General features: G+C 43.8%; 1 protein-coding gene across 3 annotated transcripts; it reads left to right on the top strand.

Moving 5' to 3' along the window:
- Positions 1-2166: 2166 nt before the first annotated feature.
- On the top strand, positions 2167-13174 carry CLNS1A (chloride nucleotide-sensitive channel 1A). Of its 3 annotated transcripts, XR_003398638.1 has the most exons (8): positions 2167-2360; positions 4529-4665; positions 6914-7021; positions 7755-7865; positions 8325-8498; positions 10042-10126; positions 10507-10579; positions 12552-13174. XR_003398638.1 is itself a non-coding variant. In XM_026850724.1 (7 exons), the coding sequence occupies exons 1-6, from the start codon at positions 2209-2211 to the stop codon at positions 10107-10109; spliced, it is 747 nt and encodes a 248-aa protein (XP_026706525.1). In that variant the 5' UTR covers positions 2168-2208; the 3' UTR covers positions 10110-10126; positions 12552-13174. The 3 variants fall into 3 exon arrangements, 2 of the variants coding, with proteins under 2 accessions (XP_026706525.1, XP_026706512.1); XM_026850724.1 differs by lacking the exon at positions 10507-10579 and having other exon boundaries at positions 2168-2360; positions 6917-7021; XM_026850711.1 differs by lacking the exon at positions 10507-10579 and having other exon boundaries at positions 2168-2360.
- The last annotated feature ends 619 nt before the right edge of the window (positions 13175-13793 follow it).

Here is a 13793-nt window from a genome sequence, read left to right as displayed (position 1 = left end):
ATGAGCACTTGTCTTGGCGTGAAAAAGTTTTTTTTTTTTTTTTTCCCTAGCTATTCCAGCAGTGTTTAAATATCACTTCATTGTGGAGGTTGCTTTGATTTCAGTCAAGGTGGCTATTTGTATAAAAAAATAATTATTTGCCTGATTAGAATCCGAAATGGATTGTGTGGTTGAGGAGCTTTCCGAAGCATTTTAGAAAGCTCAGCCTAAAAGAACCACATTATGTTCTTGTTCCCCCTGGTTTCTTCATGTTGGTTTTTTTTTTGTTTGTTTTGTTTTTGTTTTTTTCTGGTTTGTGCTGCCTTGGCTCTTTGCTATCCAAGACTGTGACTAGAAAAGTCCAGAGAAGGGAAAGATGGAGACCTAATTCTGTTAATAATGGGTTAGTGTTTGTGAGAACCTGGGTTTGCACACAGGTAGGTAAATGACTGCTTAAAAGTAAACTCTCACTGATGAAAGGGAAGATTAAGAACCATGGCAACAAAATAACCCCTGCATGGGCTCTGCTACAGAAGCATTTGCCAGCCTGAAAAGTCATGGAGAAGAGATGTTTGCAGAGATGCTGCCTCACTGATGGAGTTAACAGGAGCATCCCCTGGCAGAGATGTACTTTGCTGGTGCAGACTGAATGCTACCACTTACTTCTGATATAATCGCTGTTTCTCACTGGTTTAGTATCTGGCACAAGAGAAACTCCCAGAAATGGTATAAACCCAGGTGAAGCAGCAGGGCCAGGGTTGGTGAGGGGAACGGCAGCCTTCCCGTCGCTGCAATCCGCTGTCCCAAGACTACCCCAGCTCCCTGAAGGCAGCTCACCAGGTACATACTGCAGTAGCATCGGGCTCCTGATCCCAAGTTCAGCACTGCTGAGGGAAATCCACTGGATATTCTTTAAGCAATTCAGGTACTTGTGACTTTCTTTTTCTTCCCCGTGTGTATCTGTTAGGCATTGGGTGCTGGTCATCCACCTAAAATTCCCTTTCCAGCATCTGATAACAATTACCAAAAAGCTGCTGGTTTATTTTTATTTTTCCTTTTGTCACCTGTCCAACAGAGATTTACTGGCTAAAATGCTGCTCATCAGCTGTCATCAGGCAGTACTGTTAGCGATCACCTCAGCGCTCCTCTCTGCTTCTCTTTTCCAGATAACAAAAATTCTGCTCCAAGCCTGCCAGAGATAGATGCTCCTGAAACAAACCGCATCCCTCTGGAGACAAGCCACAATTCACCCTCAGGAACAGGGATGTTTTGGCCTGAAACATCGTCCCCTCCTCTGCAGGTGGATGACGAGGGGGAAATTACTTCAGGGAAAAAGACAGCCTCCGGTGGTGCCCTCTGGTTTCTGCCCCATTCCTCAGGCCTGTGTAGGGTGATGCGCAGAAACAAACTCTACACCTCGAAAAGAGTTATAAAGCAGGTATGTTTATTCCAGCTGGGGTGCAAGGGGATTTCTCCACAAAGCTTGCACATCGCCTCTGGCAAGTAGCCAAGTATTTGTTACGCCAAAGCATACATATTCATTAGGAAAGGCCGGGTTATTACAATTAGTTCAGGGAATAGGCGTGATTATTGTAATTATTTCTCAGAACTCATTTGCACAGTGTGAGCGTGAGTAGTAGAAACAGGGTGAGGGCCTTTGGTGGTCAAGGGGAGAAGTACGTGGGTCGTCTTCACTCTTTCCAGGGCATGGCTGTGAAGCAGAGTTCAGGCGTCTTCATCCTAAATCGGCGAGATCCTCCTCCCTATTGAGCATCTCGAGTTCTTTTGGTCAAGTTTAAGTTTGCCTAAGTGCCCGTGTGAAGGCTGTGAGCCTGCTGGCCGTGACTTACCCTTGTAATCCATACCCCAGGGCTACCCGCTACTTTCTTCTTGTAGCCAATCCCCAAAACGGATTATAAACTCCACTGAATCCACAGAAGGGTCTGGGCCAAGCGGGATTCTTAGGCAACTTTCAGAAATCACCGCGTGTTGCTATAAGTACGCAGTTTTTGAGGAGAGCGGCCATTTCTCTGTGCGGGGGCGGCCGTCGCCCACCCCCAAAGGCGGGAACGGCTCCAACATGGCGGCAGCGCGGGCACGCGCCACCCGCCCGCACCATCGAGAGGCGCCTAGAGAGGCCCGTCAGCGCCAGGACTTCCGCTTCCGGCGCCTGCCGCGGCGGTTCCGCTTCCGGCGGCCGCGGAGGAGGAGGAGGAGGAGGAGGCGGCCATGGTGGAGGAGGGGGGAAGCGGCGGCGGCGCCATGAGTTTCCTCAAGCGGTTCCCGCCGCCGGCCGAGGGCGTTCGGCACCAGCAGCCTGACACGGAGGCGGTGCTGGCGGGGCGCAGCCTGGGCGCCGGCACCCTCTACATCGCCGAGAGGTGAGGGGGGGGGGCGGTGGGTGTGTGTCACGGTTCTCGGGGCACCACCCCCGAAGGCCTCGGGGTGCGGGGGCTGCCCTGAGGGGGCTGCGGGACCGTCGTGTGAGGGCCTTGAGGGCCCTCCCTAAGGGGACTGTGGGGGTTATTCTGTGAGGGTCAACCTGGGGGGGAACCTTCTGTGGGGGAGACCAGGCTGGGAGCCTGGGTGTGGGCCTCTCTCCCGAGGGGTCTTTTCCCTGGTGGGGGGAGTGTGCGGCCTCCCCTAAGGGGCTCTGTCCCCTGAGGTGACTGTACGTGGGGGGACTTGGATAAGGGGGGGCCGTCGTGTGGGGGAGGCCGTTAAAGAGCGCTGTGAGGGGCAAGCTCTGAGGGGTGTCCCCGCTATTCCTGCTCTAAATAGTGTTTTAAGCAATGCAGGAGAGAAGAGCACAACGAGGGAGCCCGGCTGGCCGGTGCATTAAAACCACGGCACCTCACTTCCATTGACAGACGGGGGAGGACGGGGCTGTTGGTTTTCTGCTGTTATTAAGTGCTGCGGTGCTGTGAAGTCTCTCACGTGGCATTAACCACGTGGGCACTGTGTGTTCTTACTAGGAAGCAATCAGTTCGGTTATTCTGCAAGATGTTATCTGAACTCTTTATAGTTTCCTTTAAAGCCTCTCTATTGTACAGTTCAAGAAGACAGCTTGGTGATTAAGGTAATTTTTTTTTTTGTGAAGGAATACTCTAAATGTGGTGTGTTTCTGCAGCAGAACGGTGTTGTTAGAACAAAAGTGTCATCTGAAATATGCACTGAGGCGTGAATTGTCTTTTAAAACCTTTAGACTATGAAGCGTTTATAAAACTGGTGATACTATTTGAGGGGTTTTTGCCCTACCTGAACTTGTTAGTGGTGTTGTCTTTCTCTTAGTGAGGAATCTCTCTGGAATTTCAGTTCCGGTTTTCTTAAGTTGTTTCATTGCAGATACAAGGGCTTCTGTTCGTGCAGCATCTTGCTCTCAACACGTATGACATCGAGTTTCCTTGTAACTCGCTTTCAATAGATTTTGTGTGAGAGGCACACACAAGTCTGCCAGCTTCATCCCAACACGTTTTGAGCGTGTCAGAGCTTTTACTGGAGTCATTTGCTGGTAATGAATAGAAAACGCCAGCGTTTGCAGGAGTGCCGTGCTGTGGGAGAACCACAGGCACCCGGGAGCACAATGTGGCTTTCCATCCCTGTGCTGACTCCACGTCAACTGCTGTAAACATTCAGAACTGGCTGATCGAGGCTAGGAAAGAAATTCCTCACTCCCACTTCACTAGCTCTTGCTCTCAGCTTGATTTCCCGAGCTTTCTGTGACCTTTTCATTGGTTTTGTCCCTCCTCGAAAACTTCGGAATGCCGAGTGTTGCATGTGGTGGAGGTCTCGCTTTCTGCCTCTCGGCATGTCTGTTCACTGTGTGACCTCATTTGATCACAGACACCCAAGCTTGAGTTTGATTTCTTGGCTGCTAGAAAGACACTGATCCTTCTGCTGTGAAGGAAGTAGCAGCTCAGTGGCAACAACCTGTGCTGTCTCTGTGGTTAGGGATGAGAGTGAAAATGAGGGGAAGCAGAGGTTACAGCACAGAAGTTGTGAGGGAGAGAAAAACAACAACCTGACGTTGTTACCTCTGCTGATCACAGAATTGGGTGTTTTTCTACTTACTGGCATCAGATCTGTAATATTCCAGAAATTACAAGCGATTTTCCTTTTACTGTTCTCTGTATCTTGAAAAAACACAGAACATTTAATAGTTTGAGTTATAAATCACACTCTGGAACCTCTTTAGGATTACAGATACCTACAGGGAGGAGAAAATGAAGAGGTAGGGAGGGAAATTCAGGGTTTAGTGTGAATGTGCTAAAGCTGCAATGTGTTTAGGGCGCTCAGCTTCACATTCTTTAAGAAAAGGTTTCTTTTACCTCAGCCATCAGTTAATGCCCTTGCCAAGGTCCTGTTAGAGCAGGTCCAGTACTGTGTATTACCTGAGCGTGGGGTAAGTGCCCTGTCCAGAGTTACTCACTTTTTTGGGGTCGGTTTGCTTTTCTGCAGGCAGGAGTCAGGTACCGTAGATTCCTCTGTTTGTTTCTAACTTGTCTCTCTTTTTTTTTTTTTCTTCTTTTTTTTCCCTCCTCCTTGTTAGCCGCTTGTCTTGGCTGGAAAACTCCGGAGTTGGCTTCTCCCTGGATTATCCCACTGTAAGTTTACACGCCGTCTCCAGGGACCTGAACGCCTACCCATGGGAGCACTTGTATGTCATGGTGAATGCCAAATTTGAAGGTATGCCTGGAGTCACGCTTAGTGTTCCCACGCAGTCCTGAGCGGCATGATTTCTTCTTAAAAAGAGTAAATTTTGCTTGTAAAGATGATATGCTTCATTCAAGTAATAGCTTGTATTTTCATTTCCCTGAAGGACAGTTACTTTAGAAGTATAGCTTTGCCCTTGTTTAGAGTCATTTCTATACTAGATCTGTTCTCAGCATGTGACTGCGTACAGCTGGAACCACTGAAAATCGGTTCTTTGCTCTTATACTCACTTTAAACAATTTCACTCCTCTCAGTCTCTGTGTGATGCCATCTTAGGTATCGTTTTTGCTTTATTGAATTTATGTTAATGTTGCTACCCTCTCCAGGCTTTATGAATTCCTGCTGTTTCACATTAGCCTGCAAGCCTTCATTTTCTCCCACAGCTTGCTTTAAAAAAAAAAAAAAAGACAATAGCTCATGTTACCAGGCTTAATGGATCTTTGTAGATTGCCCACAAAACCAACATTTGCCTGGTTTTGCTTTGACCTAGAGAAAAGCTTTCTGTTTCATTGTTTATAAGCAGATTTTCTATGTTTTTGATGTATCAGTTTTTTCTTCTGGCAGAGCTTTTAGTATTTTAAGCGTGTCAAAAACTTCTCTCCACTGAAGAGTAACAGGTGTTAAGCCTCGAGCAGGTCTCCCTTTCTCTTCATGCATACTACTTGTTAAAGGTTAAAATCTGGCACCTCATTTTTCTTTAAATAGTCCAAATACCAAAATACTGACAAGACTCTGAGGAGACAGAGGCATTTTTAAGCTATTAATACTCTTCATTATTTCCTTCTCTCGTGTTCGTAATGGTCTCTGACAGTCTATCACTACAAATAATAAGAGGACATATACGTATACCTCTTGGTTCTTTTCTCTCTTTTACCGGTGTTTACTTTGAAGTAAACCGAGCCTATTCTGAAGAAGGACTGTTTCCAGCTTTTAATTCATTTTGTGTTTGAAAGCACAGATATGCTGTGATAGTTCTTATCTGTAAATCCTTAATAGGCTGATATTTGTGTTTGGGTTTTGGTTTTTTTTTTTAATATATGAACTCTGGCTACAGTAAATTTTCTAGAGCAAGTAGATTTGTTTAGTTTTCAGGTCTATCCCTGGCCTGCACACGTAACGGCTGAGTAGTGTTAAACCCAAACCTCTCTACTTTTTTGGCTGCTGGAGTCTTCATTCTTAGTTGGGCAGGGTACATTTTGTTCCTCCTCTGAAAGTTTTTGTCGGGCTCTCATTGTGTTTGTGCCTTATCCTCACCCCTTTTTTAGAAGAAGCCAGTGAGAGATTGACTTCATTGAAAGCAAAGAGCTGGGCTGAGCAGTAACAAGCTGTGCCTGCGGGTGTCAGTTGGAAAAGGATTGGGTATCTTCCTTGGACATTTCATTTTTTGGGGCTGCTGGCTGGCAGCTTCTTGGCTTCTTCCTATTCTTGGTGGTGCCAATTTTGTATGTGATAAAAGCCGCTCTCAGTGGAACAGCTTTAACTGTATTCTTCTTTTTCTGTAGAAAATAATGATGCACTTTTGAGGCTGTCAGTGCAGTGTCCCCAGCCACAATGTGATGACCTGTAACCATCTTCTTTGGGGTTTTTATATTTATGGAAAGAAAAACGTCATGTTGTTGCTTACTTATTCATGTATGTGGGGCACAGGAGTTGGGAAGGAAATGTTTTGCCCACAGCTGTCATTGGCTCTGGGTGCACTTTCTACCTCTGCCATTTTGCTGGCTGGTCAGGAATGTCAGAAATCGAGTAGAGATCTTCTATAAATCTCAGGGTCCTCCGTGAGAGGCCACCCTGGAAGCAATTGATTTCATGACAGTAATGTTAAGGATCCATAAAATTAAAGTGATTTAAAAAATACATATATAGTGTTTTGCATGTAAATGATAATGTCTGTGAATTATGGGGCTCTTTTGAGTACAGTTCTTTTTAATAAGAATCAGGCAGTTTTCCTGAAATATGTGAATACGTCAGGTGACCATTACAGAAATCTAAAATCTTAACATTACAAGTAGGGAAGTTTGTGTGTGTGTCACAAATGTCACAGTGCTGTGAGAGGATCTCTTGTATCTGTAATGTGGATGGGGAGGGGTTGCTTTGTGCCTCTCTCAGGTTGTGTCCAGGCTTCTGGTTTGATTACGTGTGTTCCTGAAAGAATAAACAAAATTGACTTTTTTGGAGACAAAATAAACATGTTTCTCTTAAATCTTTCCATTTCCTAAAGAAGAGGAGACAAAAGAGGCTCCCATGACTGAAGGGGAGGAGGAGGAAGACAGCGATGATGATGAACCAATTGTGGAATTCAGATTTGTACCTAGCGACAAATCAGCCTGTAAGTGAAGAGGGAAATGGCGTTTTAGCTTAAAGTCCTGGCTAAATGTGGAAGACACTGGGGTGTAGAGATGTAAACGATGCAATTCTTTAGTGTCCTCCTTTAATTACTTGATTTCTGTGTGCTGAAAAGAACAAAGTACATTGTTTTATCTTGCTTGAAGCTGGAATATTTCAAGTAGCTGCTTTGCAAGAATTCCAGTGCTTTGGAATAGAGACTTAAGTATAAATACATGACACAGATAATCTTATCTATATATATTTGCAGAGAGCTTGTATGGGAAACATCTTTTAATTCCAAATTCAGTGATGTTTGAGTCAGCGAGAGTTTCATTAGGGACCTGCTAATGTCCAGACACCACCGCTGGAAATCCTGTCCGGTATGGAGCTTACAGTTGGATCCAAGCTTTCAGAATCTTATGTGTTAGATGCTGTAAGGAATCCTGTAGTGGGTAACCACAGACTGAACTGTCCAGAGATAAGCCTTTATCATTAGTGAAATAATGGAAGAGTGTTGTACAAGGATAAAGCACCAGGCTGGATCTAGGAAACCTGGTTTGTTTCTTGCGTGGCTGCTGGCTTGTTGGGTGATGCTTTCAAGTACAAATTCAGTGGTGGTTCTGGTAAAGGAATATTCTCAGTCTCATTCATCACCCAGTCCAGGATTTCTTGCCTGTTGTTGTGGGGTATTGCTGGAGAAAGAGGGAGGTTTGTATTTGTTTGTGCTCCTGTAGTGGAAGCCATGTTTACAGCCATGTGTGAATGCCAAGCTCTGCACCCAGACCCTGACGACGAAGACTCGGACAACGATTACGAAGGGGAGGAGTACGATGTTGAGGCCCACGGTTTGTAACAGTTTGTTTCTTTTGAAATACCTGTCAGCACGTGGATATCTGGAACTTCTCCTGCGGTATCTGTCATAAAAATGGTTTGAAGTTCCTTGTTAATTACTCATCTTACCAAAACATTATTCTTGCCACAAGCACAGTATAAAAACTCAGAAATCTGCAGAAAATCTGTAGTTTAGCTGTCACTAATCACTGGAATTTAGCAAAAACGTTGTTCTCGTCGTCAGAAGCCCCGAGACACAAATACCAGCCTTTTTCTCTTCCCAGTGGAAGAGCTCACACAAGTTCAGCCGTGAGTTCGCATCACTGTGTGTATTCTGTAACCGACGTAAACAGCCTTTTAATCTCAGTCAGTTAATCTGAGCGTAACTTGCCTAGCTGTTGTCCTATTCCTCCACCCCTGCTTGATACAGGCTCTTTAACTTAGGTCTGATAAACATAAACTTGATTTTGCAGAGCTGGAGCAAGGTGACATCCCGACCTTTTACACTTACGAAGAAGGATTGTCGCATTTAACTGCAGAAGGTCAGGCCACTCTGGAGAGGCTAGAGGGCATGTTAGCCCAGTCTGTCAGCAGCCAGTACAACATGGCTGGAGTGAGAACAGAAAACTCAATAAGGGAATTTGAAGGTAAGAAATGCTTTTCTTTTACTGAGGAATATATGAAACAGTGGTTCTCCAGTCTGGCTAATCCACAGACACCAGGACTGAGCAAGTGTCATGCTGCGGGTGATGCCTTACCACGCTGTGTGCATCAACTGTGATTTTATCTTTGCTCACAACCACAGGGTATAAAAATGCCTGTGGTGCCCTACGGGCAGCGTGTTGCCTGCCGTGGATTGAGGGCTGCTGTGTGAAAGGAGGAGGATCACTGTGTTAGGAATTACTGATTCTTACCTGGTATGATTTCCAGGAATTGTGGTAGGGTGAAGTTGACTGAGGATATAAAAAAAAAAAACCAAAACCCACCTGTCAGCCTACACTGGGATTAGGAAGCAATTTCTACTCTAAACAGGTAATAGGGGATTTTTTGTTTAATTACCCAACATTGTAAGTTAATAAGTTAATAATTCTCTCTGTGTGAATTCAGACTCATCGAAATACACTGAAACACATTTTAAAAAAAAATTTGCTTTTCTGAAGGATGCTGTCTCTTAATGCTACTCATTGTTCAAACATATATTTAAAGGGTAGGGTTTCTTTTTGTCAGAAAAAATCCCAGTGTCTCAAATTTTGCCTTCTCTGCATGCTGTTTTCACTGGAGCAATATATACCTGGGAGGACAGGAAAGTAGTTTAATAGTATTCCTTCTTTGTTTGACATAAATTGCAGGGCTTTGGTAAGGCTTGATGTTTTTGAAGGATGAAAAATGATAGAGCTGTTGTAAATTTCTAGCTATCAGCTTGCCTAGAGTAGTCAATAGAATAATAACCAATTGTTCTCATCCACATGGATGATTTTTAAATGTATTTATTTTGTCAGTTGTTTACAGGTTCTATTTATTCCTCAACTTTGAATAAAATTATATAAAGATAACCTTAGGTGATAAACTTGTGTGTTAGTGGTGCCCTTCATTTGAAAATTTTGTCAGGTTTCTGAACCTCAAAATTTTGACAGCTGAAGTTAATTGAGCAGCAAGTATGTCACATGTCTTAAAACTGATGAAGATTGGCTTTGCCTTCCTAATCTTATTTGCTATGGTACTGTTTCTTGGTTTGCTACAATTATTAATATCCCCAGGGCTGCTCAGTTACAGCATTTTGTTAATTTTTGACATTATAGTACAGAGCGATTGTTCCTTTTCTCAACTTGATGATTGCTGGGAGCGGTTTCAGAACAGGATCCAGCCTCTTTTTGTTAGAGCACAATTAAAGCTATTAAAAGGAATCACGCCATTTGTTAGAACTGAAACATCATTAAAAAAATTAAACGTTTTAAATCCAGCATTGAAGTCTTTTAATAAGATAGGGTGAGATGAGGTTATAGGAAGCAGTGATGTGGTTAAATGACTGACTGAGAGCTGGAACAAAACCACAAACTTGTGAGCACATCCGTTTTCTCGGCCACTTTCCCGAGTTCAGCAAAGGAGTTTTCTGTCCTGGCCATCTCTTGTCAACAGAGGGCACTCGCTCTCTTTCATGTGATGGCATCGTTGGCTGTTTTTTTTTTTCAGATGGGATGGAGGTGGACATAGCACCAGTGGTTGCAGGGCAGTTTGAAGACGCAGAAGTCGATCACTGAGGAGGACATATGCTCCTGTAAGTTCTTCTGTCTCCCAACACCAATGCTTTTCGGTCCTGCAGAACCTTCTGTCTCTGTAATTTGTGAATGCAAGCGATCTCAGATCTCCTACAGGAAGTATCGTGTGATGTCAGGATGATGGTGATCAAGAAGGGGAAGGTAGCTGTAGTTAGCACAAGTATGGAAAGATGTTTAATGATCTGTCCAAAATTTTCTGTCTGTGTAAACCATCCCACTGTGTGGGTAACCTGGCTGGACGTGCCAGTCTGGAAGACAGGTCAGCCCTTTAGTAGATTTAAGACTTGTGCAATCTCAAGGGCTTGTAGATGCTGATAGGTGAATGCTGGAGCTGTTTCTGGGAAGTTACTGTCCTTAGTATCTGTTATTTCACCCTTAGCGTGCAAGATTTCCCAGGCCTTTCAAGGGGGCAGAACATTTCATAGTGCTGCAAGTCCATCTCTTCCTTCGCTGTAAGTGGAGCAGGAACAGTTCCCGGTAAAGTTACTGAGCTGTCTGGATGGGATTGTTGTCAGAAGTGCACAGCTTCACGACAACACCCTGCTTAGGTGGTTGTGCCAGTGTGCCCTCTTGCTTACCATCACCTGTACTGCTTTTTTCATGTTAGTGGCATTACAAGATGTGGCGGTTATCCCAGTGTTTCTGCCTCGCTCAGAAGTAAGACTGCCAGCTTTCACCTTAAAGTGAGCACAGAGCTATCCCGCTCAAAATGCCAGAGAAAACAGTTATGGGACAGACAGCCAAAAGGTTGTGGGAGTAAAAAAGAAAAAGGGGCAGGGGAGGAAAGGGCCACAAATAAGATGACAGGCTGAAAAAAGTTCATAGAAATGGGTCAGAAACAGTTGGTTAGATTACAGTGTCACTGAGGAAGAGGCTGCAGTCCCTGAGGCTGTTGCAGAGGGGTGATGTGCATTCACTTTCCTCTTGTCATTTAATTTTCATTGTTTCTGAATTTCTGCAGTTCTGTCTTTCTGAGATTTCTGATCTCAACTGGTCCTGAATTAATATTTATTGTTTGGTATAAGAGCTCAAACTTTTCTTCAGTTGCTCTTCCTACCCTGGCAAAGACTGTGTAGTACAGAGTTCTTCCAAAAAAAGACAAGATACTGATTGCCCCACCACTGGATGGTTATCTTACTTGATAAAAGATAGATTTTAAAATTAGGGAAAACTTCAGCTGTAGATGAAGTGCCTCTTAGTGAATGGAAAGCTTGACTGATGATTCCATCTCCAAGATTATTTCAGTCTATGGTTTAAAATAAAAATCATGCTGTTGAAAATTGAATGGTTATTGCTGTGGTTTAAACTTGAGCTGGATTAAGGACGGTTAGTGGCTGGTAGCAGATCTCTAAGGAGCCTGGAAGTGCTGGTGGAAGTAGTGTTTGATGGGTCTTCTAGCAAAGCGCAAAATACACCCTGTAATACCCTAAAGTAGTTTTGGTCAGTGAAATTCTTCCTGCTGCTTACTCTGTGCCTTCCATGGTATGGCAAGTGGCAGTGGGAGATGAATGCTGTGAGAGGTGACTGGGTAGGGAGTCCTCCTGTCCTTCTGCTTGTGCTGATCATTGCTGAGGAGCTGACCCCTGTCAGGGCAGATCAAGTGATCCGCACATGCAGCATCAAGTGTTGCAGTGACGTTGCTCCAGGTAGTAGTTTGGGAGCTGTGGGTACGATGGGTCTTTTTAGAGTAACCACCAGCCTGACTGCAGTTATGTAATTTAAGTAAGTTCAAAATACAGGATGTACGGGAGCCAGAAACAGTGAAAGGCTTGGAGTGACACAAACAGCTCTTGCAGGTCTGTGCTGATCACCCTGCTAACAGGTTTAAGCACAAGGGTGGCTTGGTTCTACACTGAAAATAGGGGCAGAGAGGGAGCATGCCGTGATCTTGGTACTCTGTGGAGCAGCTTGGCCCTTTTAAACTGCAAGAACAATCTACAAGAACATCTTGGTGATCCTTTAGAGAGCAACGTGCTGCCCTGCCTCTAAAGCAATGCCCTTGTGTTGCATGTTACTGCTCATTACCCAAACCAGATGTGACAGTTGCCCTCTGAAGCTCCTGAAGACTTGCCAACAGTTGATTGTGGGACATTTCCACTGGTCACGTCATAAGCGGTGTTTTGTCTGTCGTTTCACAAAGTTGCAGTAATTGTTCTGAAGCAACTGGTGTGTTTGGGTGTGGAGGGTGCAGCGGGGTCTTCCAGGATTACAACTGCGGATTGTAAGCGTGTGCTGTCCTTAGGTGACCTGAGTTTAGAGCTGCTGCCAAAGGCAAAGATGCTCAGCCCTTCTGAAAATTAGTGGGCTTGCAGCAAAGTGCTGTCCTCTGTCAGTGCAAACAATGGACAGCTACTACTCTGTAAAGATTAATAAGCTCTTATTTTAATGCCAATCATTTAAACTTGTTGTCTTTGTATATTTCAGATTCTTCTTGTGGCACTTCCAGAATAAGCTGTAAAACTGAAGGCATTGCAGTGACTATCGGGAGTTAACCTTTCTTTTAATGACCTAAGCTTAGACATCTAGGTCTATAAAATGCTTTTATAGATGTTTAAAACAGGGTTTGACATTTGTGACCACTATGGAGTTATTTAAAAAAAACAAAACAAACATCAAACAATAAAACCTCTTGCATCTAACACTTGAATGGGGCTAATCAGGGGTCATTTCAAAGAAGCCTTTGTAGGAATTCTAGGACTTAGGAAATAAAACTAAGTAGAACAGAATTTTAGATTGTCCTAGAATTTTTCATATTTTTGTACCTGTTCATTCAGTGGGTAGAGTGGAAACGGAAATGTTACAAAGTTCAACTGAAAGGAAATAGGATTGGCCAAGGATTAAAAAGCAAAGCGAAATTTAATGCCCCTCAAGTAACTGGCTTTTATCAGTTCAGTGTTCTCTCTTTCATTTCTCTGAGAGCAGGGTTTGGGTGGTAGAAGAGATGGAATATGGTTTGTAAAGTCCTGAAAGAGGACTGGTTTGTGTCTTTGTATTAAATGTTAACAACATTATTAAATAAACTTAAGATTTTTGTATCTCACATCCAAGTCTGTTGCAGTTCTCAGTCCTTTACTTCAGCAAGTGGCTGACAACTCTGAGTGGACATCCCTTGAGTATTTAGCACTCTCTTCTATAACAAAAAAAAAAAAAGTCCAGTGAAGCCATTTTCATTGTATACCTGGATCTAAGAATAAAAAGGCAGAATTTTTGCAGAGTGCACCTGTAAGACAGAATTAGTCTGACACATCCTAAACTTAGGAACCCAGCTTTAGATTGTCACGAGCTTAGTCCTGCTGGGGCTTCTACCGTTTCACCTCTCTGCATGGTTGTGGTTTTGCCATGAGGCAACGGCAACAAATTACGTTTGGGTTCCCCTGCCCCAGTATTAAAATGGAAGTCTAGTACTAAACTTTTTCCACTTTCATTTGATTTGAAGTTGACTTATGAATTTTTTATTTAATTGTGTATATGAACTGTTTTCGTTACCCGCCCTATACTCTTGGAATTGAGTGGTCCTGTCCTGCTCAGCACGCTGGGATATGGTTTGGTTTCAAGGTACCCAAAAATTATAACCACTTTTTGTTGAATATTCATTAGCAATGCCTGTCTAATTAGTGATGATTTAATAGTGTTGTGAACTATTGACGCTGCTGAATAAAATAGGAA

This window comes from Athene cunicularia (assembly GCF_003259725.1).
Source record: "Athene cunicularia isolate RWA chromosome 1 unlocalized genomic scaffold, athCun1 chr1_part1, whole genome shotgun sequence".
NCBI lineage: Eukaryota > Metazoa > Chordata > Aves > Strigiformes > Strigidae > Athene > Athene cunicularia.
This window is presented reverse-complemented; position numbering and strand designations above follow the sequence as displayed.

What these genes read in the sequence shown, in the direction of transcription:
- CLNS1A (XM_026850711.1), top strand. Translation starts at nt 2,209, where the DNA reads ATGGTGGAGGAGGGGGGAAGCGGCGGCGGCGCCATGAGTTTCCTCAAG. An exon ending in GGTGAATGCCAAATTTGAAG is followed by an intron (nt 4,666 to 6,913) that starts GTATGCCTGGAG and finishes CATTTCCTAAAG; the next exon opens with AAGAGGAGACAAAAGAGGCT. An exon ending in GTACGATGTTGAGGCCCACG is followed by an intron (nt 7,866 to 8,324) that starts GTTTGTAACAGT and finishes TTGATTTTGCAG; the next exon opens with AGCTGGAGCAAGGTGACATC.